The following is a 26,512-nucleotide window of genomic DNA, read 5'->3' on the forward strand; positions in this document are numbered from 1 at the left end:
AGGACGGGCGGAGCACCAGGTCCAGGCAGAGCGTGAGCGAAGGTGTGTGCTGCTGCTACCGGGCGGTTCACAGGGCGTTTCTGCAGTGTGTGGAGGAAACGCCCGCCATGCTGCCTGGACTGCTGCTGGCCATGGCCTTCTGTGTGGCCATCATCATCCTCATCCCCGCCACCCGCAGGGTGAGAGAGAGAGAGAGGGAGAGAGAGAGAGAGAGAGAGAGAGAGAGGAAGTGTGTGTGCATACATGACCTCTAACCTCTAGCTCCGCAATAGAATCTACAGTAGATAATGTCGTCATGGGTGCCTTGCATGTGTGCTGTTTTGTGTGTGTGTGTGTGTGTGTGTGTGTGTGTGTGTGTACATGCACACCACACCTTTTCCCCCACTGTTTTTCCTGCCCTGTCCATGGCTTATGTGGCACTTTGCATGTGTGTTAGATCCTTTAGGTGCTTGTACTTCCCTCCTCTTCTTTCCTAAAATCTCTCTGTATCCTGCCTCTCTCTGAATGTGCGTATTACGGTTGGATCAATATGGGTTATTAAAGGCCGATAACCAATATTTTTGTACTGAAGCTGCCGATGGCCGATACTTTGTGCTGATATTCAATATCTTTAAATTTGACCATTTTTATGCCCAAGAAATTGCAAGCATTCAGTGTTTTCCCCAGAATTGTATTCTTGTCAGGGTGGAAAAGCCTTCAAAACTGCATTTAGACCATGATGGGACACTAAAACTCTCCATTGAAAGCAATACTAATGAAATTGTGAATAGGCCAATGTATTGGAAGTTTTTTGTAAATGTACATTAAGATCCAGCCAAAAAACATTGCCCAAGACACTCTGTCTCATTGCAAAAAATTACATTCCTTTACTTCCCCAATATTCTACTAATCTCCACTCTTTCCATACAGAACATCACTGTCCATGTCGCTGCTCTGTCGGTGGTGTGTGTGGTTCTCTGCCTGAGCGCTGTGCTGCTCGTCTGTTTGCCCTGGCTGGCTGCGGTGCGGCGCTGCGGCGGCGTGCTGGCCCTCTTCGTCTGGGGGACGCTGTACGTCACCGCCATAGTCTTCATCTTCACCGGAGGGCCTGTCTCTGCGTGGGAACAGGTGAGGAGGGAGGAGAGTGTGTGTGTGTGTGTGTGTGTGTGTGTGTGAGAGAGTCTGTGGTTGTGTATTTATTTTTACCACGTCCATGGCATCGCGGTCTTCAAGAGCCAGCCACTCATCCAGGTCGACTTTCTACAAATCTGTCCTTTATTGAGCAGTGTATAATTAATAAAATTAAGTAAAAGTTGTATTACTGTGAAAATGTCTCTTTAATTAGGAATCTTAACACCTTGGCTGCAATTTGAATTAATTTAAGTATTTCAAATTGGGGGAGTGAGAGGGAGGGAAGAGCTTGAACAGGGATACAGTCAAAGAGAGTCAATTGATCATCACCATCCTTCAACTATGGTTCATTTTTCTCTCCATCCCGCTTCCCGTCTCTCTCTCTCTCTCTCTCTCTCTCTCTCTCTCTCCCTCTCTCTCTTCCCCTCTCAGGTAGCGTTCTTCCTCTTCCTGTCTCTTAGTGTTTACACGGTGCTGCCCCTCTCTCTGTCCTGGGCCCTCATGATGGGGATAGGGACCAGCGTTTCCCACATCATCATCATCAGCACCTACGTCGCCGTCACAAGCCCGGAGACGCCCGACCTGGCTGTGCAGGTACTGCGCCCAGAGGCACTAACACAGCAAAACACTCATTCAAGCAGCTGGTGGCTTTAGTGCATGTTTGCACAGACACACACACTTGTTTACATACATATATGCATGGAAAGCATACATTGATAAAGCCATTTAAACTTTGCAGAGCACACACTTTTACACTAGGCCTGCACAATATTGAAAAATATTACTATATATTATATCGTGGTTATTTTGCTGAATATTGCAGCTGTGATATAAATTGCAGTACAGTATACAGACACAGCTTTTTCAATATTTTAGATTTTTCAGCAAACAAGAAACATTTTTAATAAAAAACTGAGATGTCTGAATTAAAGGTTGTTTTTTTTTACTATACAGTATGTGCAATTTAATTTATAGGTCAGAAATTGAGCTCAGCAACAGAATATCATGTTCAGGAGTCAATTTTGAATCGCAGCCTTTTGAAATTTAAATAGTTTATATTGCGATTGTCTTTTTTTTAATTAACTGCGCAGCCCTATTTCTCACTCTTCTAAACTTCCAAGTGCGGCTAAGTTTGCTCATGCCAGTGCACGATTAGTTTTAGTATTGCTGCAACTCAAATATCCATCCAGCATCATTAACTTCAAATGGAAATGCTGTAGGCAAAGGCTTGCAAATGAGCTGTAGGTTTAAAGAGAGGAACACAAATACACTTTTGCATGTGCCAAAACATAACGTCTGTATTCAAATGTCAGGTGTGCACGTTAGGTCAGCCCACACAATAGTGTTCTGTGGTTTGTGAACGGCAGTGCGTTGCAGCTCCACTGAAATGCAAATGATCTGCATTACTCTCCACTGGTTTGTGGAAAAGTCCCACATCTGGTTCTAAGTAATTCTTATCTCGGTCTTCTAATAAATACTACAGTCTGGTTTTCCATACAACAGAAGTAGCACAGGAACACAGAACTTGTGTTCAGGGTTTTTAAGGAAGTATTTGTAATAAGTATCTTCCTCTCCTCTCCTCTCTTCTCCTCTCCTTTCCTCTCTTCTCTTCTCTTCTCTTCTCCTCTCCTCCCTTCTCCTCTCCTCTCCTTTCCTCTCTTCTCTTCTCTTCTCCTCTCCTCTCTTCTATTCTCTTCTTTTCTCTCTTCCTCTCCTCTCTTCTCTCCTCTCCTCTCTTCTCCTCTCTTCTCCTCTCCTCTTCGCGTCTGTTCTCTTCTCTTCTCCTCTCCTCTCTTCTCCTCTCCTTTCCTCTCTTCTCTTCTCTTCTCTTCTCTTCTCCTCTCCTCCCTTCTCCTCTCCTCTCCTTTCCTCTCTTCTCTTCTCTTCTCCTCTCCTCTCTTCTATTCTCTTCTTTTCTCTCTTCCTCTCCTCTCTTCTCTCCTCTCCTCTCTTCTCCTCTCTTCTCCTCTCCTCTTCGCTTCTGTTCTCTTCTCCTCTCCGCTCCTCTCCTCCTCTCCTCTCCTCTCTTCTCCTCTCCTCTCCTCCCTTCTCCTCTCTTCTCTTCTCCTCTCCGCTCCTCTCCTCCTCTCCTCTCCTCTCTTCTCCTCTCCTCTCCTTCCTCTCTTCTCCTCTCCTCTTCGCTTCTGTTCTCTTCTCTTCTCCTCTCTTCTCTTCTCTTCTCTTCTCCTCTCCTCTCCTCCCTTCTCCTCTCTCCTCTCCTCTCCTCTCCTCTCCTCCTCTCCTCTCCTCTCTTCTCCTCTCCTCTCCTTCCTCTCTTCTCCTCTCCTCTTCGCTTCTGTTCTCTTCTCTTCTCCTCTCTTCTCTTCTCTTCTCTTCTCCTCTCCTCTCCTCCCTTCTCCTCTCTCCTCTCCTCTCCTCTCCTCTCCTCCTCTCCTCTCCTCCAGCTGGTGGCGAATGCGGTGCTGTTTTTGTGTGTGAACTGCGTTGGGATTTTCCACCTGTGGATGACTGAGCACGCTCTCAGGATATCCAACCAGAAGAAAGAAAAATTCAGCACCATACGCTCCCAGAAGGAGATAAAGAAATACCAACAGGTTAAAACACTCACTTCAGCTCAATAGAAGATAACAGTTCAATAGAAGACAGAGTTCACTTTGATTTGGCTCAGCTTTTATTTGCTCAGCTCACCCTGGTTTATTGCAGTTCAGTTCAGTTCTCATATAAGAAACATCCTTTACTGGCCCCATTTTACGCAACACAATTCTCAATTTCACTGCAAAAATGGCCATCTTACGTAACAAGCATGTAGTCTTAAAATAATATTTTCTTAAAATAAGTGAAATGTTCTGCCAATGGGATGACTTAATTCCGCTTGTTTTCAATGAAGTTATGGCATGTTTCAGGAATCAAGTGTAGAAGTAGACGCAAGTGTCAATAGCTCTTGAAACAAGCTGATTTGCACGGGGAACAAGTGCGAAACTTGTTGTTTCAAGAAAGGTTTTAAAACTCAGTACTCACTTAAATGACTCGTTAAGATGGATATTGGATGGATGTATGGATAGATGTAATTTAATCCAATTCTCTCCCATGCGGTTCTGTTTCAGTCACGCTAAATTTGAAATTGTTATGTACAATCACTCTAATTAAGTCAAGGGCTCTCCATGTGGGCAGCCTGGGGTTTTGGTTACTGTATGCCCTGCTGGCTATTAGGTCAATAGATTAATCATTCACTCGTCTGAAGCCCGGCAGCAATAGAATAGGCAAACCAAAGTGGACACCATTCACAGTAGGTAAACAAATAGATGAAACGTGATCCAATGGGTAAACATGGCATCGTTTCAAGGAGGCGTTTGCTGGCCGCCTATTTCTTCTTTACAACCTTTGTGAAAATAGATTTGTCACTTCTGTAGGTCAGCAATCCACTGACCCAACGCACAAGCGCTCAAACGCTCCAATGGCGATGCCCCCCTAACCCCCTCCCCCGGCTCACACATACACACTGTCGTATCTGTTCCCATGGCGACAGGAGCAACTCCTCCTGTCGGTGTTGCCACAGTACATCGCCTTGGAGCTGAAAACGGAGGTGATAAAGAGGCTGTCGGAGCCCAAGGGCCAGGATGAGAACGGACACAACTTCCGCAACTTCCACAGCCTCTACATACGGCAGCACAAGGACGTCAGGTGACAATAACGCTGTTATATACGGGAGAGGGGGTGTGATTCAGTGGGGGGAAGATGATGTCAGGTACTTCAAGTCTTCAAAAAGTACCAATTACATCATATCCCGTCACCTCTACTCATTCTATTCTCGGAAAAATCCCCACCATCTCTCTCCTCAACTCTTATGTTTTTTTCTTTTCCCTAGCTTTTCTCTCTCACATGATCTTTTTGTGGTCGCGGGATTATTGTCCGAGCGTTATTATGGCTCTGACTCCTTCGTATTGGTTGCTTTTAATGATAGTAATCTGGAAATTGAAGCTTATTCTGCTGTTGCACTCAAGCCAGAGAGGTGTAAGTACTTTACTGGAGAGACAAAAACAAAAAGTGGGCCTAACCTTGATCAATTGTTGTTAATATCTTTTGATAATGATAATGTCATCATATAAATACACAAATAAAGAGATACTTACACTACTAAATAGATCTCCTCAAGAGCTTTTACTTGATATATAGATCAAATTTTTGCTCAAAATGCCAGTTACACCCTTCTGGTTCATAAGCACTGAATCAAGTGTTCCTGCTTAACACATTCCTAACGTGTGTGTCTTTCTGTCTTTGTGTGTGTGTGTGTGTGTGTGTGTGTGTGTGTGTGTGTGTGTGTGTGTGTGTAGTATCCTGTATGCAGACATTGTGGGCTTCACCAAGCTGGCAAGTACCTGCTCACCAGAGGAGCTGGTCGTTGTGCTCAACAAGCTGTTTGGCAGGTTCGACGACATCGCCAAGGTGAGAATCCAGCGCTGCAGGTGCTTTTTGGTGGCCAGTTGGTCTGTTATGTTCTAAGTTCATCGCTAAAGTTAAAAACAAACATTTCAATGGACAAACCAATGGCAGTTCTTGTGTTAAACTCAATTTCAAACTTATTCATGAAGAGAGTCTTGCATCTCGTTTGCATCTTGTTTTTTTGTACAGCGGTGCATATAATCCGATTGGTTGAGTTAAACCTCAGTGGGCGGAGCCAAAGAACCACAGTTTTTCAGAGTGCAAGTTAGCTAACCGGCAAACTTGAATGGCAAACAATGAGCTGTGGTCAAAGTATAAATAAAAAATAGAAGTGAGAGTTATTTTGTGTTCATGTTGGAATGTCAGCAGCTAGCTAACTAGCTTACCTAGATAGCTATATGCTAGTATGGCTAGTTTGAATTTAGAAGGTCAGCTAGGCTAACTAGCTAACCTAGATAACTTAGTATGGATAGAATGCATTTTTTCAGTTCATCATAATATTAATTAACTCCTCTCTTCTTGCCTTTTTCACTGGGCTTCACTCTAAAGTTACTTAGCCTGAAAGAATTTGGTTCTTTGGCTCCGCCCACTGAGGTTCAACTCAACCAATGAGATTATTTCTGCCTCCAAAGCAGCTCTGCCTCTGAGAAATGTTTGTAAAACTAAAACTCCAATCTGCATCTCTTAATTCCTCTCACAAATTATCTTCTAAAATTTCTTTCTCTTTGTCTCTGTCTGTCTATCTGTTTCTCTATATCTGTCGCTCTCTCTCTCTCTCTCTCTCTCTCTCTCTCTCACAACCTCTCACTCTCTCTTTCCATCTCTCCTCCCTGTAGAAGAATGAGTGTCTTCGCATTAAGATCCTGGGCGACTGCTACTACTGTGTGTCTGGCCTGCCGGACCCGATCCCGACTCACGCCAGGAACTGTGTTCAGATGGGGCTCGACATGTGCACCGCCATCAAGTCAGTTTCATTCAGAACATCTTTTTTAGACAGTGATCATTTAAATTGTAATCAATGACGTAGTTCTGCTCTGGTCTGCTCTGTTTTCCCCGACCTGATCTGTTGTCTCTCTCTCCTCTCTTCTTCCTCTTCTTCTTCTTCCTCTACTCTCTCCTCTCTCCCCCCCTCTCCCCTCCTCTCCTCTCCTCTCCTCTCCTTTCTTCTCTTGTCCTCTCCTCCTCTCCTCTCTTCTCCTCTCCTCTCCTTTCTTCTCTTCTCCTCTCCTCTCCTCTCCTCTCCTTTCTTCTCTTGTCCTCTCCTCCTCTCCTCTCCTCTCCTCTCCTCTCTTCTCCTCTCCTCTCCTCTCTTGTCCTCTCTTCTCCTCTCCTCTCCTCTCCTCTCTTGTCCTCTCTTCTCCTCTCCTCTCCTCTCCTCTTCACTCCTCTTCACTCCTCTCCTCTCCTCTTCACTCCTCTTCACTCCTCTCCTCTCCTCTTCCCTCCTCTCCTCTCCCCTCCTCTCCTCTTATTTTCCATAAAATTTTCCATGTTCCTCACAAAGGACCGGTGAGGAACCAAGTTACCTGCCATCATCTTGTATATAAAATCATAAAGTTTCTTAATTACATTTTATGCAATTTTCCATTTGAATGTAAATTGCACAGGTCCATGTACAAAAGATGGGGAAAATACAATGGGATGTATTGTAAATATATATGTAATAGGTAGATGAATAAATACCTAGGTAAATGACTAATGTTTAAAAAGAAAATAAGGCAAACTGCTCTCCACTCTTTCAATCTGTTTTATTACTGCTGTTTCTTTGTTGCTTCTGTGATCTTACAGCTATACAGGAATACATGCCGTCCAACGCTCACTGATTTGCATCTCATTTTACTCAGTATATCTTCCTCATGGCACACTTTGACTGGACTAACAAACTTTTGGTCACTTCTCTTTCCTGTACAGCTGCAAACACTCTGTATGTTACGCTGCTTGAATGCACACAGCTGTAGAATGTGGAAACAGCATAATATGTAAAAAAGTCCATAATATTCTCACACTGTACCTTTCCAGGTCTTGTTGTCTTTGTACCATGTATATCATGTGTATATATACAGTGTCTTGCAAAAGTATTACTGTAAGATTCTTTGACCTTTTGCAAAAAAAAATTTGTGCAATAAAGTTATTTCACAGTTTCAAAAATCAGATATTTTTAGCCTGAGTTCTATGCAAAACACTCTGTTCTATCAAAGTGAAAACAAATGTGTAGAAATGTATATGATGCATAAGTATAAAATTAAAATAAAAAGTATTCAACCCCTTTGCTTTTGGGCCTAAACTGCCACACCAGCAAAATTTGCTCAACATTTCATGCCATCTGTTACTCAGATGTCATATTTAGATTGTGTTAAGTAATTGTGAACAATGATTTCCTTTTACACTGTTTTTTTTTTTTTTGTCTTCTTGCTAACGAAGCTGAGTCCAGCTCCCTTCACTAGAGCTTAATGGGACTTGAGTTTGTAGGCTGGACTCTCCATCAGAATAATTAACACATATATGGTTAATTTATGGATGGCAGAGTTTCAGATGATAAAAAATATTGAGCAAATTGTTGCTAGTGTGGCAATTTAACCCAAACGAAGCAAAGGGGTTCAATACTTAATATTTATGCAAACTCAATTTTTCTGTTAATTTAGTTTTAGTCATTCACATACATTTCTTCATTTTTGTTTCCTCTTTGATAGAACAGATTGCATAGAATTCAAAATGAAAATCCTGAATAAATGCATTTTGAAATAACTTACTGTAATCACACTTAATCGGTCTGAACACTTTTATAATGCGCTGTATATGTATGTATTGTGTATTGTGTAATATGTCAATATGTCACTTCTCATGGTAGTTTTTGGCTCCCTGTAGTAATCTGCGAGAGGCAACCGGAGTTGAGATCAGCATGCGGGTGGGCGTTCACACCGGCAACGTGCTCTGCGGCGTCATCGGCCTGCAGAAGTGGCAGTACGACGTGTGGTCACATGACGTAACGTTAGCCAATCACATGGAGTCTGGAGGGCTGCCCGGGTGAGAAAGTGGTAGAAGCTGCTACGATGTGAATGATTTTTCAATAAAGGGAAGTAATGCAAAAACTCATGAGGCAACAAGTGGCGGTGATGAGGATGATGAGGATGATGAGGATGATGAGGATGATGGGGATGTTGAGGATGTGAGTTTGGCGTCCATTCCAAGTTTGTGATCTCAAAAATACACTGTGAATCCCAAAATACATTATATCAACTTAATCAGTATCATCTTTCAGACCAATCCTTAAAACACAGAGACAGCTTTTTGTATAATTTGTTTTAATCTATTTTGTTATTATTGTGCTCGCCTGTTTTCATTCATTGTCACTGTCATTTTCAGTGTTTAGTATGGAAGCCCATTGAGGACATACTATATTCATACAGTTTATTTACGCTGTTTTCCTGTGATAACGAGTTAATTTTCTTTTGTTTTCTCGAGATATCGAGTTATTTATGTCATTATCTCGAATTAACACATTTTGTTTTCCGAGATGATGAGATCATTTTCTGTTTGGAATTAACATCCTAAAGGAAAGCATATCATTCAAAACCCTGAAGGGCATCTTCAGTCAGTCATCAAGTTTTGTTTTCTCCAGATAACAAGATAATATCTCTATGCCCATTACTTTGTTATCTCGAGATAATGAGAAAATTATGTTATCTTGAGAAAACAAAGTTAAATTAACTTGTTATCATGGAAAAACAGGGTAAATATAATGTTTGAATATATGTCCCCAATGGGCTTCCGTAGTTTAACTTTAGTAGTAGTAGTCTGTAGTCTTTTTTAACTATTGTTCCATTGCTTGAAAACAGTGAAAAGTGATATACACATAAAGTTTATTCTGATTCTTAATACTAATCAACACTATAATCAAAGTATAAACCGCCTGTTTGATAACATTCGGTCCCTTTTTAGGCGAGTCCACATCACAGAAGAGACGCTGCAACACCTGAACGGAGCGTACCAAGTGGAGGAGGGGGACGGGGGGAGCCGGGATCCTCTTCTAAAAGGCAGGAAGACCTACCTGGTGATCGACCCCCATAACACAGACAGCCTCACCAGGAGGCCTGAAGAGGTTGGTGTGCACACGTCTGCGTTTGACTTGTGTGTGTGAAGCACAAGAACTGTTTCAGCCAAGTAATCTGACTAGCTGAAGATGTGTGGGTTAGTCTGCATGCAATTTTTACATAAAACTAATTTTGTGCATCATCTGGGTGTGTGTTTGTGTGTGTGGTGTGTGTCTGTACATGTGTGTACCTATATGAATTTAGTGCAGAAAAAATCAATGTAAATGTGTGCGCATGAAAGCATGTGTTGCCAAGTGTGTTATTGATTATTATTTACAGTACATCAAGCATACTTTTCTGTTATTTCTTTTTCTTGTTTCTTGTTTTTTTGTTAAAGTTGCACTTACAAAAATGAAACAATAGGAAGAAAAATAAAAGTAACAACATAAAAGTAACACATTTTTAAAAAGTAACTAATATTGGATTACAAGAATTGAAAAACTAACTCTTAAAGGAGGGGTATCATTTGCTTTTTCCGCAATTTTATATAATTACCTGGTGTCTATAAAATACATCTGTTAAGTTTTTTTCAGTAAAAATCGTTTACTTTTAGCTTTAGCTATTCACTTCCCAGTGTTTGTTTCCCACCTACAAGAAAATAGGTTGTTTTACATAAGCAGCTTCTTATGCTAATGAGCTACTGCTCTGATTGGCTGGCCATTCTGGAAGGCCCGCCCTCCTAGCGCTGATTGGTCGATTTCAGACAGTCCAGTGTCTACATAGACACTGGAGCAAAATCTGACTGGCTTGTACAAGGGGGCGTGTTTTATAGTTGGTGGCTCTGGGGAAACGGCATAGTAACATGATTTCATTTTTTTACTGTGATTACTTCACACCTCCAAGTACCAAAATCACCAGAAATACTAAGAATTGTCACATCCTAGGATACCCCCCCTTTAAGTTATTAGTTACCTCAAAAAAGTAATCTGAGTACTCATTTACCCGCAACACTGACTATATGTGTATATTAGGTGTGTATATCTGCTCTGACCTCTGACCTCTGACCTCGGAACATGCAGGAAAACAAACTCCAGCTCCCTACAGTGAAAAACTGTCAAATAACGTAACCTCGATCTCGATTTCAGACGAACACTCTTGCGTCGAGCGAGAGCCGGCAGCGGGCGTCGGTCCGGATGTCGCAGTACCTCCAGTCCTGGCAGACCATCCACCCCTTCGCCGACCTGAGCGACCCCAAGGCCACGCCCTCCAAGCAGCCAATCATCCCCACCGGTGCTGCTGGGAACCAATCGCAGCTGTCCGCCGTATGTATCCGCCCTGAGTCCTTTCCTACTTGCTCAGTTTGTCACACGTTTTAAGGTTTTTAAGATATGCATGCAAGTAAGAATGCATCTAAATGTGCACACACAAACACAGTGCATACTTAAAAAAATACTTAAACCATCATATCTATTGTTATCCTGTAACGTACACCTTCCTTCCAGAGACATATGATTTTGATGATTAGTTCTGATTCTGTCTGCCTCTCACAGAGGACAGTGTTTCATTATATCTTCTATATTGTGTGTGTGTGTGTGTGTGTGTGTGTGTGTGTGTGTGTGTGTGTGTGTGTGTTTGCAGGAGACACCACCTGCTCAGAACAGCCCCAGCTGGTAAGCTCCTTTCAACTCTTAACACCAAACTATTCTCTATATTCTCTTAAATGGGTTTGAATTATGTTTAAAAGTAACAGGATTTTCTCTAACTGCAAATGAATCTTTACACTGACCACTGGTATTACATTCTGTAGGATATATGCTCTCTGTTGTTATTTCAAAGCATTGTTTTAGTAAGAATGTCCTTCTTGTAAATGAATTAAAGTGCCGGAGGTAAAGTTTGCACTTAACTGAGTCGCTAAAACATGAGTGTGTATTGTTGTGGATGTGGATAAAGCTGTGTCTAATGTGTTGTTGTTGTTCTGTCCCAGGCTGGTTGTGGATAATGATGTTCGGGGATCGCTGGACACGATGGATGCCGCAGGGTAAGGCGTCAACACAATACTGTCATTAACTGTTTTTAAAGCATTATTTTGATGGTTTCGTCTGTATTAGTTGTTAGTAGTTGTTGAGAGTGACAAGAAAGGTGGTGAGAGAGGATATGGCAAGAGACAAAGTTGACGCAACACATTTAAATCCACAATATTACCGACCGCTCTGCTCTGTTATCTGTTATCTGTAATAAAATGATTTGGTCTTTTGAGCATCTTCACTAATGTGGAATAACCTCCGCGTTAAGAGTGGATAATGTTTCATTTGTTAATATGAGTTATGAGATGTTTCGTAACTCCTATTAACCCTTACAAAAAAGTCACATGTGAAAACCCACATGTGAATTCAAAGCACATGTGCTTTTTGGACACGTGTTGGTTTTCATACGTAAACATGTGAAATTTCCCTGCAAACTTTGCATGTGAAATGAAGTTTTCACATGTGAAACAAATATTGACTTATCTAATGGCAGGTCAAAATGTGGAGAAAAAAAAAGTTCACATGCGGGAAAAAAAACACTTCATCTATAAATTGAGATTTTTTTTACATCTGAAGTAAAAACTGTCACGTGACGTCAGAATGAGTGAGAAAAACTGTTCACATGTGAAAACCAACATGTGTCCAGAAAGCACACGTGCTTTGAATTCACATGGGTTTGCACATGTGACTTTTTTGTAAGGGAACAAATGAAACATTATCCATTATCCATTATCTAAAAATGTTTTAGTCTTAAAGTAGATTATAACAGATTTTGTTTGTTTTGCCATAATGTGTGTGTGTGTTATATTCTGATTTCATCATTTTGTAAGAGTTGGTATTGGATCTTTTATTTAATTTATGGATTTCGGAATGAAACCTGTCACTGTCTCTTATCCTCTAACTCAGTGGTTCTCAAAGTGGGGTCCGGGGACCCCCAGGGGTCCCTGAGGGGGTTCCAGGGGGTCCCCAGCAAAAAGGAGAATAATTTATTTTCACTATAATTCCATCCATAAGTAACACAATGACAGAATGTATGACTATTTTGGTCATGGGTTTCATACACTTTCTGTAATAAAACATCTAAAAGCAAAAATCTTATCAAATGGGGGTCCGTGGTCTAATTTGTGTCAGTTTAGGGGTCCTTGACGTGAAAAAGTTTGAGAACCACTGCTCTAACCATCCCTCTGTTTTTTCTTCATGTCTGTCATTCAGGAAGAGAGCGAAGAAGCTTAACTGGTTGACTCTGCTGTTCAATGACATGGGCCTGGAGAAACAGGTAGCTTCACTCTCTGATTTAACCAGGGTCGTACAGTACATACAGCAGGATGTATGTGTGTGTGTGTGTGTGTGTGTGTGTGTGTGCACGAGCATGATGTATTAGTTTGTGTCTGCAAAATCCATATGGTGTAACAATGTTTTTTATGTCCTTAACTGTCCTCAAGCTACAATGAACCTCTGTAATATTTATTGTTTGAATCTTATGTAAAGTAAATCTTAATGTCATCGATTCAAATAAATGTGTGTGTGTTCCTGTGTGTGTGTGTGTGTGCGTGTGTGTGTGTGTGTGTGTGTGTGGCAGTTCCGCCTTTCAGAGGTGACGGGTTTGCACCAGTCAATGAGCTGCATAGCTCTGATCTTCGTAACTCTTTTCACGGTCCAGATGCTCGTCTCCGAAAAGTGAGTAACGCTTCATCGTACCTCAGACATTCACACACATGCAGACGCCCACATTCACTATTAAATAAAGTTAAATAAATAAAAAACTCACTCCCTCAGTTGCATACTTGTTCACTCATCACTTTTTCACCCACTCAGCCAGTCGCTGTGCATGTTCAGGTCCAGATTTACTAAGATTGTGTTACAGTTTGTTTTTTTGCGCTTCAGTTGCCTGAGCTAAGAGTTTTTGTCTTATTCACTGAGAAATTCATGCAAATCATCTTTTGGTGCATCTTATGTGCACTGCACCTACAAATCAGTATTACGTGGGCAAAATAATGAGATTTAAAGGCAAACTTTCCACTCATGCTTAACAGATAGAAAATAGCATAGCTTTCTGATTTGGTCATTTTGCTGATGTAGTGCATGCTCCTTACTGTGCAGACCGTTAGTGAATCTGGGCGTCAGTCACTCACACACTTGCTCACTCACATTCTCTCTCACCGACTCACTCAGTCACTCACTCACTCACTCACTCACTCACTCACCAAACCTCTCAGCCTTTGCTCCCTCGCTCGTTTGCTCACTCAATTATTCATTCGCTCACTCGCCCTCTAAAGCGCTCGGTCACTCACGCATTCGCTTGCTTTCGCCACCACTCACTCACTCACTCATTCATTAACTTACTCATTAATTAATTGACTCACTTACTCATTAATTGACTCACTCATTCACTTGCTCACTTACGTGCTCACTCACTCTTATATGACATGTATAAAGCCCTTTGAGACTTGCTAATGATAAAGGGCTATATAAATAAAAATGACTAGACATGACTCAATCACTCACTCACTAACCCTAACCCTCACACTCTTGCTCACTCCCTCAATTATTCACTCACTCACTCACTTGCTCGCTCACTCAATCATTCACTCATACTCTTGCTCACTCACTCTCTACTCAGTCTCACACACATTTTCTTGCTTGCTCAAATCACTCACTTTTTCACTACACCATTCAGTCATTGCAAGCTTGCTCACTCACTCACTCACTCACTCACTCACTCACTCACTCACTCACTCATGCACGTGCTACAACAAGGGTTCTCAAACATTTTCATATCACAAACATCCAAAATAGACTTAGATTTTGGCCCATTTGATAAGATTTTGTCCCAGGGAAACCCATATCGGAGGATTTTTGTTGTTGATGAATTGTTTAAGTGTCTCCACTGCACCTGAGGAGATATTAGCGGTGAGAGTGAAACCTAAGATTACAATAGTCATTCTTGTACTTTCTCTGTTTCTAGTCACTCAAATTATAGTGAAATTACTGTAAACTATTCCTCATCCTGCTGGAAAACCCCTTGAAACTCCCTCGAGGGTCCCTGTGATTCCCCAGAACCCAAAACCAACCAAAGTCATTTTATGCTCGCTCGCTCATTCAGTTTCTTACTCACTAACTCACTCACTGGCTCACACGCTCCCTCGTTTGCTCACTCACTCATACACTCGAATGAGGAGAAAATAATGTGTAATTATCTCTTTTTTTTTTCCCCTCCTAGGAATTTTGTAATGGCTGTGTCCTACGGTGCCACTTTCCCTGTGCTGGTGCTGCTTCTGTCTGTCACTTTTACCGGATACTTGGAGGTAAAAAAAAAAAAGGCACAGTATGCAGTAGTAGTAAGAAGTGTGTGTGTGTGTGTGTGTGTGCGTGCATTATGGTGGCTCAATCAACAGCAGCAGGTGAAAGCATTACATACATACACCTGGATGCAGAAAAAATGATTTAGAAATCCATTTTTGCGTTGATGTCAACGTAAATAAATTCAAAGTATTGGTTCTTGCTGCACATTAAGTCTCTAGAAAAAGTTCCTTTATTTTACATGAGATAAAAAGTTCGCTTCCTGCTTCTTCCAGTTCACGCCTAAACTTTTTATCTTATGTAAAATAAAGGAACTTTTTCCAGTTAATTTTTCGCTCACATAAGTAAATTCAAGTGTGTGTGTTTCAGAGGTGGCGCTCCAAGATGCCGCTGGGCGTCCAGTGGGTGTCGGGGCTGTCGCGGGGTGTCTCCAGCAGGGCGGCGCTGCGGCTCCTGGTGGTCGGCCTCTGTGTGCTCGTCACTCTGCTCATGGCCATACTCAACTTTGTGAGTTCAGTGTTTTATTTCCACTTATTTTGCCACTCTTTCCTTTTTGTTTTTCTTTTTCGGTTTCCTCCCATATGTCCTTAAATTTGTCGATCTGTCAGTCCATTAAGTCCGTTCATCCACCCATCTTTTCATTAGGTCATTGGTCTCGATTCTTTCTTTGTTTCTTTCTCTCCCTCTTTCTTTCTGCCTTTCTTTCTCTCTTTCTTTCTTTATTTCTCTTTCTTTCTTTCTTCCTGTCTTTCTTTCTTTCTGTCTTTCTCTCTCTTTCTTTTTCCTTCTTTCTTTCTCTTTCTTTCTTTGTCTTTCTTTCTTTCTCTTTCTTTCTTTGTCTTTCTTTCTTTCTTTCTCTCTTTCTTTCTTTCTTTCTTTCTCTTTCATTCTTTCTTTCTTTCTCTCTCATTCTTTCTCTTTTTTTCTTTGTCTCTTTCTTTCTTTCTCTCTCTTTCTTTATTTCTTTCTCTCTTTCATTCTTTCTTTCTTTCTCATTCTTTCTCTTTTTTCTTTCTTTCTTTCTTTCTCCATTTCTTTCTCTGTCTTTCTTTCTCTCTCTCTTTCTTTCTCTTTTTCTTTATTTCTGCCTTTCTTTCTCTCTCTCTTTCTTTCTTTATTTCTGCCTTTCTCTCTCTCTTTCTTTCTCTCTCTCCTCTCATCATGTTGTTCCTCTCAGTTCTTCCTCCCAGGAAACAACTGCACCTCGATCTCCACCAACAGGACGGAGCTGGAGGCTCTGAAGCTCTACACTGTGCCTGTGAGTGTCTTTAAAGGAGCATTTCACCATGTTATGTGTGGGTTTTTCCATTATATGCCTTGTAATTTCCATGGGACAGATTAATAGTCATGCTCTACATTTATTCGTACGTTTATTTGCTTTTTCTACAGTTTGGGCACTGTTATTTTTCAAATTTTGGACCTTACTTATTATTCAGTTCTGGTATTGTCAGCAATTGGGTGAGACTGGTGTTGGTTTGCTGATATATCAGGCTGATATTGGCCGTTTATGAAATATCAGATATCGGCCAATCAGTGTTTTCCACTGCAGATATGAAGGAGGTTCCTCAGCTACATAAAAACAGCCTGTTTTTGTACATTTTATTGGGGAAACACCGAATACTTGTCATTTATTTATTTTATTTTAAGGAATTCAAGTTTATTCTAATGCAGCTAAATGTATGAGATAAGAACTTTAACAAACATTGAACATCACACCCAACTTGTCACCCACATTTTCTCCTTCCACCCTTCTCTCTCTCTCTCTCTCTCTCTCTCTCTCTCCCTCCAGTACTACCTGTACTGCTGCCTGCTGGCCATGCTGGGGGTGGTGGTGTTCGTCAGGACGTGCCTGTCGGTCAAAGTGCTGCTGCTCACCCTGGCTGTGGTCGTTTACCTCGCCCTTTTCCTCCACGTTTACGCCCCGAGGTCCGACTGCCTCGTCGCCCTGCTCTACAACGACACCAAGTGAGTTACACTTGATGGGTATGGACTTTATTTTGAAAAGAAAAACGAGGGGTCTAAGGAGTCTACCATATAATCGTGACGTCCTGGTTTCAGATTTGGCCCCGGTCCTTTGTCATCCCTCTCTCTCTACCCCAATCTTTCCTGTCTCTCTCCACTTTTAACTCTCAAAAAATGCCCCAAAAAGTAGTACGTGGCCTCAAGCCCTCATGTCAGCCAGCATCCATCCTGCTGAAGCCTCTTTTATTTTTTTCATTTTTTTCCAAATGATTAAACAGCTGAAAGTGAAGAGAGACAGGAAAGATTGGGGTAGAGACAGGTAGATGACATGCGACAAAGGTCCCGTGCCGGAGTTGAACCCAGGACACCATTCACACAGCACATTCTTAACCTAGGGTTGTCTTAACCCTGGGCTAACAGTTGGCCCAGGGTTAGCTTAATCCCTGTTCACACACAGACATTTAACCCATGGCTAACTCTTAGCCCAGGGCTAACGATTCACACAGCATTCTTGTTAGCCCAGGGCTTACATGTCTGAATACTCTATGGTAATAAAAACACTTGAGCCTAGGAATGCGTTGCTTAGCAACGTTCTGAAGGAGAAGTTTGATTTGATTGGACAACACACAAGTGAAAAGTTGGGGTTAACCCTGCTCCAGAGCAGGGCCAGCTAGCCCTGGGCTAAAGTCAGGGTTATCCCACGTTGGAATTTGCCTGTGTGAATCGTTTTTTAGATGACTCATGACTGCCACTGACTCATGACCGCCTGCTGAAACCTCTTTGAGCCAAGGCAGGCCTTCCCACAAGCCCCGAGGGTAGCTGACCCTGACCTCTGACCTCCCTGTAGAGGGGGCCAAAAAAACAAAAACAAAAGGAAAATTGTCCTACAAAGATGAATAAAGTAACACATTATTACTGGATGACTAGGTACTTTAGTATTAATACTTCTATGGTTAGGGTTTCCCATCTCGTCTTCTTTCTTATTGGAATATTGCTGGAATATTGAAATATTGTTGGAATATTGCTCTGGCTGAATACCATCTCTACATACGATATAATACTTGCATATTATACAGTGTATTGCATGTTGACGATGTCCATTGCCTGGTGTTTTGTTTGGTTATTTTATTCTTATTCTTTTTATTGTTGTTGCTCTCTGTGTTTCTGTAAACACCTGCAACCCAAATTTCCCCACGGGGACAATAAAGTTGCTGTTCTGTTCTAAGGCCCTTTCGGAAAAAAAGCATCCACCAAATGAAAGCGTGCAGACATGGATTTAGCCTATGTACACACACACACACACACACACATATACACAGTAATCCTACCCAAGTACACTTTCCCTTCCTCATTTTCCACTCGTCCACGTTCATTCACTGCCATCTGCAGTCATTCCACTGTCCGTCTCGTTCAGCCAAGGCTTCATTTTCCTGCCTTTTGTCTGTCAGTCACAGTGCAGATTGTGAATCTCGTCTGGAGTATCAGTTCACCATCATTTATTCAACAGGTTTCTGCAGGGAGAGGCCCCATTGACTCTGAGATACAAGATACTGTTGTGTAAGGAATTATGTAATGGAGGAAATAAAGGCTCTGATGACAGTCTGTAATAGTACAGCTCTAACAGTGTGTGTGTGTGTGTGTGTGTGTGTGTGTGTGTGTGCGTGTGCGTGTGCGTGTGTGTGTTGTTGTTTTCCTACAGGCCCGGTGTCCTGAAGGAGCCTAAGATCATTGCTGGGGTTTGGCTGTTCATCTTCTATTTCACATGCCTCATACTGGCTAGACAGGTGTGTGTGTGTGTGTGTGTGTGTGTGTGTGTGTGTGTGTGTGCACCCATATGCACATGTATGGGTGCACATGCATGTATGGCCTGTTGCATGCACAAATGAGAGTTTTGAAACTTTGAAACAAATTTTGAAACAAACTACATTTTCACCTACATTTGTTCATGCCTGTTTGCTTTCATTCTCTCTCTCTCTCTCTCTCCCTCTCTCTCTCCCTCCCTCCCTCTCTCTCTCTCTCTCTCTCTCTCTCTCTCTCTCCCTCTCAGGACGAGCTGGGTTGCCGTGTGGAATTCTTGTTGGAGTGTTGTTTCCAGTCGGAGAGGGAGGAGATGGAGACCATGGAGAACGTCAACAAGCTCCTGCTGCAGAACGTCCTGCCGCTCCACGTCGCCTCCTCCTTCATGGGCAAAACCAGACGCAACCAGGTGAAAAAACAAACAAACACAGAGGCAGGACTAAGCAAAAACAACAAACAAAACAACAGGAAAAAACAGTGTACAGAGTAGAGAGTAGAGAGGTACACACTCATCCCCCACTCGCCCACTGGATCATCTGTAAACCATATCCATCTAAACATCAATTTTGTGCCTTGGTCATTCAGTTAGAAAAGCCAATTTTTATATATTTATCAATATCTGCTGTCACCAGACTGAGAAATGGTAAGAATGAATATCCTTGCAGCATCACTAGTGAGTTACTGTTACTGTTACTAAGTTACTGTTACTGTACCTGGACAGACTGTGTGTGTCTATTCAGTTGATGAGGCTTGCAAGCATGTCAACTTTAGACCATACCAGGTTTATATGGGTGTTGTTACATTCACAATGCCTGAATCATTGAAAATATTTGAAGAGTTTAATTCCAAAACAAGATATCCGACATTTGGGGAAATTGGCACAAAATTAATTTTGGCATGAAGGTTATTATGGGTTACTATTAAAGTTGTGAAGTATCTGAAGACATTTGCCTAAAAAAAAGCTGTGTTTTTGTGGATAGAACCAGGTGTTTGACATGTTAATCAATTAATTCCTGGTAGCAGAATTTGACAAAATGTATATATATATATTTCATTTTGGAATTAATCCCTTCATTTTCAATTTCCCGGCTCCAGGACCTTTACAGCAGGTCGTGTGAGAGTGTGTGTGTGATGTTCGCCTCGGTGCCTCAGTTCAAAGAGTTCTACAGCGAGAGCAGCGCCAACAGGGACGGCCTGGAGTGTCTGCGCTTCCTCAACGAGATCATAGCCGACTTTGACGAGGTACGAGGACGGGTGCGGGGCGTGAAATCGGATAAAAAGAGTCAGCAGAAATCACAGCCTACGCATAAACTGCCCTTCAAAACAAGTGTCTTAAAATAAGGCAGATCAAGCCGATGCCATCTGATTCAAGAAAGATCTTGGAACTAGTTCAGTTGCAGTGGAAACAAGTGAATTTATCTTCAACGTTAAATCAAATTACTTGTTAAAGGAATAGTTCACCCAAAAATGAAAATTCTGTCATCATCTACTCACCCTCATGCCAGTTGAAACACAGGTGAAGTTTGTCCATATAACACACAGGGAGGTTGCAGCACAGCTCCATAGCAACCTTCTCCAAAACAGCTGAAGTCAGTGGGGACCAGTTCTTCAGAGTTCCAAAAAGACCTACAGTATATTTACACCATAATTTAGTGCAAATCTTAACTACAGCTGATTGATTTGCAACAAATAATGGTGTATAGGTCTTTCTATTCACAGTGTGATTGTTTGGCTGTTTTTGTTTTGGAACTCTAAAGAACTGGTCCCCATTGACTTCAGTTGTTTTGGAGAAGGCTGCTACAAAGTTGTGCTGGCAACCTCCCTGTGTGTTATATGGACTAACAAATTTCACCTGTGTTTCATTTGGCATGAGGGTGAGTAGATGATGACAGAATTTTCATTTTTGGGTGAACTGTTCCTTTAAGATGGATATATTTTGGAGTAATCATGTGACCTTTGCCCTCCTTTTCTCCCCTCTTTCTCTCCTTCTCATACTTCTCTCTTTCTCCTACTTCTCAGCACATGAATCTTAAAAGAGCTTCATACAGAATACTATTTTATGATTCGTATGTTATGTTTTTATGGTTATCTGCTGCCTAGATCGAGTCAGTCTGGGGATTCAAATTGTCAACCTTAAGGTCACAATGTCCTCGGACATTTGAAATAACCCCCTGTCTCTCTCTCTCTCTTTCTTTTTCCCCTCTCTCTCTCTATATATATATCTCACTCTCTCTCACTCTCCCATCCTCCTCGTGTCTCCGTCACGCAGCTTCTCTCCAAGCCAAAGTTCTGTTCAGTGGAGAAGATTAAGACCATCGGCAGTACGTACATGGCCGCCGCGGGGCTCAAAAACTCGGTTGCAGGGGAGGAAAGAAAGGTTTGCCTCCTTCCAGCTTGTTAAAAACACTTCATCTGCCGAGTTTTCACTGATTTCTGTCTTCAGTTTGTGAGGCCGTCCCTGCATTGCACACACACATAGATAACCTGTGGATCAGATGTTAAAGATGGCGCTATAAGTAATATCATCATGTTGAATCGGTCAGTGGTGGATAGAGTACTAGAATGTCCTAGAATGTTACTTTGCTGATATTTTACTTGAGTAGAAGTAAAAGTACTATCTACTGAAGTAAAAGTAAAAAGCAGCTCATTTAAAATGTCCTCAGAGTCAAAGTTACTGAGTTACTTTTTAGAAAAGAGAACGTTGTTAGCTGTGATCTTTTCCATGTGATTCTAAAAGGACGAGAGGACAGAGTTCAAACTAGATTCTTTTAATTGGAAAATTTGGAAATTCCACAATAAAGTGCACAAAGTAAAGTCAGATTCCTCTTCTCTTCTTTGCTGACTGACCGTTCACTGTGAATGGCTCCACAATTTGTCAATTCACGTTGGTCCAGTTTCTGTTGCGTATGGAGAGCCACACAATCTGTACTAGTAGAAGTAAAATTACTGACTTTAAAAAATACTCAAAAAAGTACAAGTACACAAAAATACAACTACTCAATTACAGTAACAGAGAGTAAATGTAATTAGTTACTTCCAACCTTGAGGATTTTCCTGAAATTCACGGCTGTACCAAAGAGTATAAAATACATTTGAGAATAAATTTAAACCAAAAATCAACCGGAATGCGCTCATACAGAGACATCTTAGTGTATTTTGAAATAGTTTTGCTTAAAGATAATGAATTCATGAAAGATGATGTTTTGATGAAAGATGAAAGGTGCCCTGCTGTCCCTGAGTGCGGTCTCTGGTCTCTGTCTCCCCCTGCAGAAAGGTGAGCTGTCCTACAGTCATGTGCGCTGCATGGTGGACTTTGCCATCGCTCTGATGGGCAACCTGGAGCTCATCAACAAACACTCCTTCAACAGCTTCAAACTGAGGATCGGTGAGTCTGCTAGATATGAGTGAATACAGTTAGGATGATGAAAAAAAAAAGGCTATTTAAGTCTATGACTTTTCAGAATAGAGCACTCATGTAGCCAGGCTGCATATGCTTAACTGTTTTTTGTTTTTTTTTCCAAAATAAGATAAGATAATAACATTTTTTTTTTTTTTGCAAGTGTCAAAATGATTGATAGTACAAAGTTAAGGTAAATGGATATTGGGTAACTTGCGAGGACACTTTCATAGGCTGGATCTTCTCAATTTTAGCAATATTTAATGTTAAACTTCAGGTCTTTCTATTTTTCATTATAGATATAGAGCGTTGGAATAGCACTGCACTGTACTCTGCAGCCAAATGTTAAAACTATGAAAAAACGTATATTGCCTTGTAAAACTACCCAAACAAAACACACATATCTTTCTCTTTGAAACCTTTTTTCTAAGGCACATGCAAGGCTGTCATTAAACGCTCTAAATGTTAGTCATTTCACCACCAACGTGTTACTCATTTCACCAGGGAACAAGAGGAATTCAACTTCAATAAAATCTAGTTTCCCCCCTGATCTTTTCTCCTCCGTTGTTCACCTGCAGGAATAAACCACGGTCCGGTGATCGCGGGGGTGATCGGCGCTCACAAACCGCAGTACGACATCTGGGGGAACTCTGTGAACGTGGCCAGCAGGATGGACAGCACAGGAGTACTGGACAAGATACAGGTCAGAGAAAAGAACTCTAGTACTAATCTAATATATATATGTATGTGTTGATTATAAACATATTATGAAAATGAAGGAGAGAAGGATGGGTGGAATGACTGACGAGTTGGTGGATGGTTGATGGATTAAAAAGTGTCAAATTTGAAAAAACAAAAACGTATCCTATAGAAACACGTCTCAATGAGTATTGTAGACACACTGTGGAAAGCTTGTAGCCTGAAATATTTGTGTTATTTATTATTCTTAATAATAATAATAACTTTATTTTTATTATAGCACTATTCATACATGGAATGCAACTCAAAGTGCTTTACATAAAATACATGAAAAAATCAAAAATACAGAATTTGTCTAGTAAAATTACATTAAAAAAATAAAAAAAAGAAAGTAAATTAAGGATAATACTCCAGTATAGGAATATTATCCTTACTTACCTATTTATCTTTCTTTCTTTTATCTGTCTTTTCTTCTTTCTTCTTTTATTTGTTCCCCTGCTGCTGCTTTTTTAAAAATAAATGCATTAATAATCATTTTTGAGTGCAATCCCCTTATTTTTTCATGGATGATTGATGAACAGGTGGGTGTCTCTCTTCCCCCCCCTCCCTCTCTCTCCCTCTCTCTTTCTCCGTCTCTCTCTTCTCTCTCTCTCTCTCTCTCTCTCTCTGTCTCTCCCCCTCTCTCTCCCTCTCTCTCCCTCTCTCTCTCTCTCTCTCCCTCCCTCTCCCCCCCTCTCTCCCTCCCTCCCTCTCTCCCTCTCTCCCTCTCCCTCTCTCTCCCTCTCTCTCTCCTCCCAGGTGACGGAGGAGACGGCCGAGCTGGTGCAGACTCTGGGGTACAGCGTCACTCTCAGAGGAGTGGTCAACGTCAAGGGCAAAGGGGAACTCACCACCTACTTCATCAACCTCGACCAATCGTCTCCTCAGTTCTGACCCCCGCAAGCAGCCAATCAGGAGCGCCGATCGGACTGAATGACAGACCTGGATCAGATAGATAAGAAAAGGCACAAAAGGCCACGCCTACAAAGTGCGGTACAAGTGAGAAACCCTATTGAGTTTCTATGAGCAAAACAATAAATCGATATTTTCTGTGGTTGCTTTTTCTGTGTTCTAATAATTTATGTGAGATGCAGAGGTGGAAAGTAACTAAGTATATTTACTCAAGTACTGTACTTAATTTTGAGGTACTGGCACTTTACTTAATATTTCCATTTTGTGAGACTTTATACTTTTCCTCCACTACATTTCAGAGGGAAATATTGTACTTTTTACATTTATCTGATGGCTGGAGTTACTTTGCAGAATAAGGTTTTACATGCAAAACATACAATAAGCTCATAAAATATGTTGCATTGTTAGAGTTTAAACTCCCCAACAGTGTATGGAGCAGTTAGACCGACAACATTAAAATACTTCTTACAGGTTAATGCATCAATAATTTAACACTCTGAAAGGGACCGTTCTTCAGAATGAGTACTTTTACTTTTACATTTTACTGCTAATACTTTTATTTAAGTAAAGGATTTGAGTACTTTTACCACCACTGGTGAAATGTATATGGTGTAAATATTTTGTTGTTACCTTTTCACGGTTCTCAAACAAGAGCATGATCATCAAACTTTTTTCTTGAAGTCTCAAAATGCCAACATGACTCTTGTAGGCTACAGAAGTTTGCTAGCTTGTTAGCATTTTGTGACTTCCAGATAATTAAATTATAATGATTATGCAGTTGTTTGACAGCCATGAAAAGGTTAAGGGCAGTTAACAACACCAGATACATTTCATATAAATTATTAGAACATAGAAAAAGCAACCACAGAAAATGTTGATTTTTTTTTTGTTTTGACCATAGAAATTGAGCAGGACACACTCTTATACTGCAATTTGCAGGCGTGGCCAATTTGAAACTATTATTATCGTTTGTTTTAACCTACCTGGTGTACCAGATGGGCGGGGTTTTTACAAAATATAGCAGTACAATGAGTGCCAAGTTTAGACAATCACAGCAAAGTATTTGAAAGTCCATTGAGCGTATTTCTGCGCGATTGACAACTGAACTGACAGAATATGAATTGTCCTGATGTGATGAAGCCCCACTCACCTGGTAGCAAAAAAAGCAAACACTAAGAATCAGATCAGATCATGATGGAAATCTGCACTGACTGGATGTTGAAAAGGCAATCTGGGCCGTCACCTGTTCGGCATTCACACCCACACACCAAGGAGCTGCCTTTGTCTTCTGGATAAGACACTAAACCGCATCCTGACGGGTCAAATGAAGACCTGAGACTCTGGGAACTGAAAGTGTCTTCGGAAAGCTTTCTGCTCACGGACCATTCAGTGGAAAACCGTGTCGCTTTTACTGTGTCTAGGTTATCTCATGAACCTGTGTGTCACCAGTCAAACTCACATTATTTGATGGTCAGTTGGCAGGAACACTCAACATGGCTGCCATAAAACTTTTAATAATGTTGTCATGGAACTGAGTATTTGTACTGTGCAACTATTTTTTTTAGCTAACAGTGCTAAAACTGATATTGGGGAAGCGCTTGTAATCGCTCTTGAAAACCTGTTTTTTAAGTGCAATGCTCTTTTTGAAATATATAAAAACCAGCCCTACTAAATACTAAAAACATGCTTAGCTCTCAGCACTGAAACGTGCAATAGTGCCTTATTTACATTGAAAATAATGCAACAAAAGATGCTGTGAAGAGAGGTTCATTTGTGGCATTTGTGTTAATATTCTATCTGAGTCACATGCACTGTCCACTCATAAAACACTGCTCATTTGAATCACAACTTTATAAAAACAAATATATGGCATCCATCTTAGGTGATTACCATGATAGACCACAAAGTGTCTTGTCTATCAGCTGTAATTCTACAGAGGATTCACTTGTAAAAGGGTGAACAGTGGGTTTTGCCTCAAATAGGGGAAACAAAACAGGGTTATTTTAGTTTTACAATATATATTATTTTATTTACAGATTTCCCACTCCAGTTAGTTTTACTTGTTTTAGTTTTGCTTTTATTTTTGAGAAAGGTTCCATTTTAGTTAGCTTCAGTTTATAGTTTTTGTATTACAGCGGCACACGCCTGTATGGAGTGTGTTGGCACCTGTTGTGCCAATTAAAGTAGAAAATTGTCTTTTGGGGTGGGCATAGCAGGCATCAGTGGGTGATTTTGTGATACATTTTCATCTTAGTTGCTTGCTCCTGGAGCTGGAGGGATTTAGTGCCTTGCTCGAGGACACTTCAGCAGGACGGATGCCAGCTGCCGTGGGCGTTTGATGGCCGGTTAATCTGCCGCCCAAAATCGACTTAATTGATTAACTTAACTCGTCTGCTTCACACACCTGCCCTGTTTTTGGCCCACTGCCCAGCCACTGCATACACCTACTGTGTTGTGCCATGAAGCCTTTGATGCTGCACGTTTGACAATGCACTTCTAATTAATGTTATCATGTTTGTTTGTTTTTTAGGGGAATTCTGCACTATATTCTCAGTTTTGATTGCACACAGAATACTTCTCCTTTTATTTGAACTTTCTCTAAATATTTCTTTCATGGAGGACTGTTTGGCACATGAGACATGTGAATGTAAAAAGAGTTGGAGTAAGTATAGGCGTAATATTTTTCTATTCTATTTATAAACTAATAAAAAAAATCCAACCACACATTTGTTGTTAATATGAAAATGTGTGTGTGTGTGTGTGTGTGTGTGTGTGTGTGTGTGTGTGTGTGTATGTGTGTGCGTGCGTGCGTGCGTGTAACAGTTTCCTACATGCATCAC

At 41.2% G+C, this 26,512-nt stretch overlaps 1 protein-coding gene and 1 long non-coding RNA gene across 2 annotated transcripts; both read left to right on the forward strand.

Moving 5' to 3' along the window:
- The first annotated feature begins 76 nt into the window (after positions 1–76).
- Positions 77–23,962, forward strand: LOC139913366 (adenylate cyclase type 2). Its single transcript, XM_078291744.1, has 25 exons — positions 77–179; positions 910–1,107; positions 1,543–1,704; positions 3,516–3,665; positions 4,598–4,752; positions 5,403–5,514; positions 6,348–6,475; positions 8,377–8,535; positions 9,451–9,610; positions 10,688–10,864; positions 11,181–11,212; positions 11,527–11,580; positions 12,779–12,842; positions 13,146–13,243; positions 14,787–14,871; positions 15,236–15,373; positions 16,044–16,124; positions 16,656–16,831; positions 18,528–18,612; positions 18,876–19,034; positions 19,721–19,867; positions 20,895–21,002; positions 21,896–22,010; positions 22,601–22,725; positions 23,520–23,962. Exons 1-25 carry the CDS (start codon positions 108–110, stop codon positions 23,652–23,654), a joined length of 3,075 nt encoding a protein of 1,024 aa, XP_078147870.1. The 5' UTR covers positions 77–107; the 3' UTR covers positions 23,655–23,962.
- Positions 23,963–24,011: 49 nt separating this feature from the next.
- LOC144543562 (uncharacterized) lies at positions 24,012–24,842 on the forward strand. Its single transcript, XR_013507997.1, has 2 exons — positions 24,012–24,100; positions 24,532–24,842. It is a non-coding gene; the product is annotated as an uncharacterized LOC144543562 (long non-coding RNA).
- The last annotated feature ends 1,670 nt before the right edge of the window (positions 24,843–26,512 follow it).

Source organism: Centroberyx gerrardi, chromosome 23, assembly GCF_048128805.1.
Source record: "Centroberyx gerrardi isolate f3 chromosome 23, fCenGer3.hap1.cur.20231027, whole genome shotgun sequence".
Lineage (NCBI taxonomy): Eukaryota > Metazoa > Chordata > Actinopteri > Beryciformes > Berycidae > Centroberyx > Centroberyx gerrardi.

Coding starts and splice junctions, on each gene's coding strand:
- LOC139913366 (XM_078291744.1), top strand. CDS start 108: ATGCTGCCTGGACTGCTGCTGGCCATGGCCTTCTGTGTGGCCATCATC. Junction 10,865..11,180: donor ACCAATCGCAGCTGTCCGCC/GTATGTATCCGC, acceptor GTGTGTTTGCAG/GAGACACCACCTGCTCAGAA. Junction 11,213..11,526: donor GCTCAGAACAGCCCCAGCTG/GTAAGCTCCTTT, acceptor GTTCTGTCCCAG/GCTGGTTGTGGATAATGATG.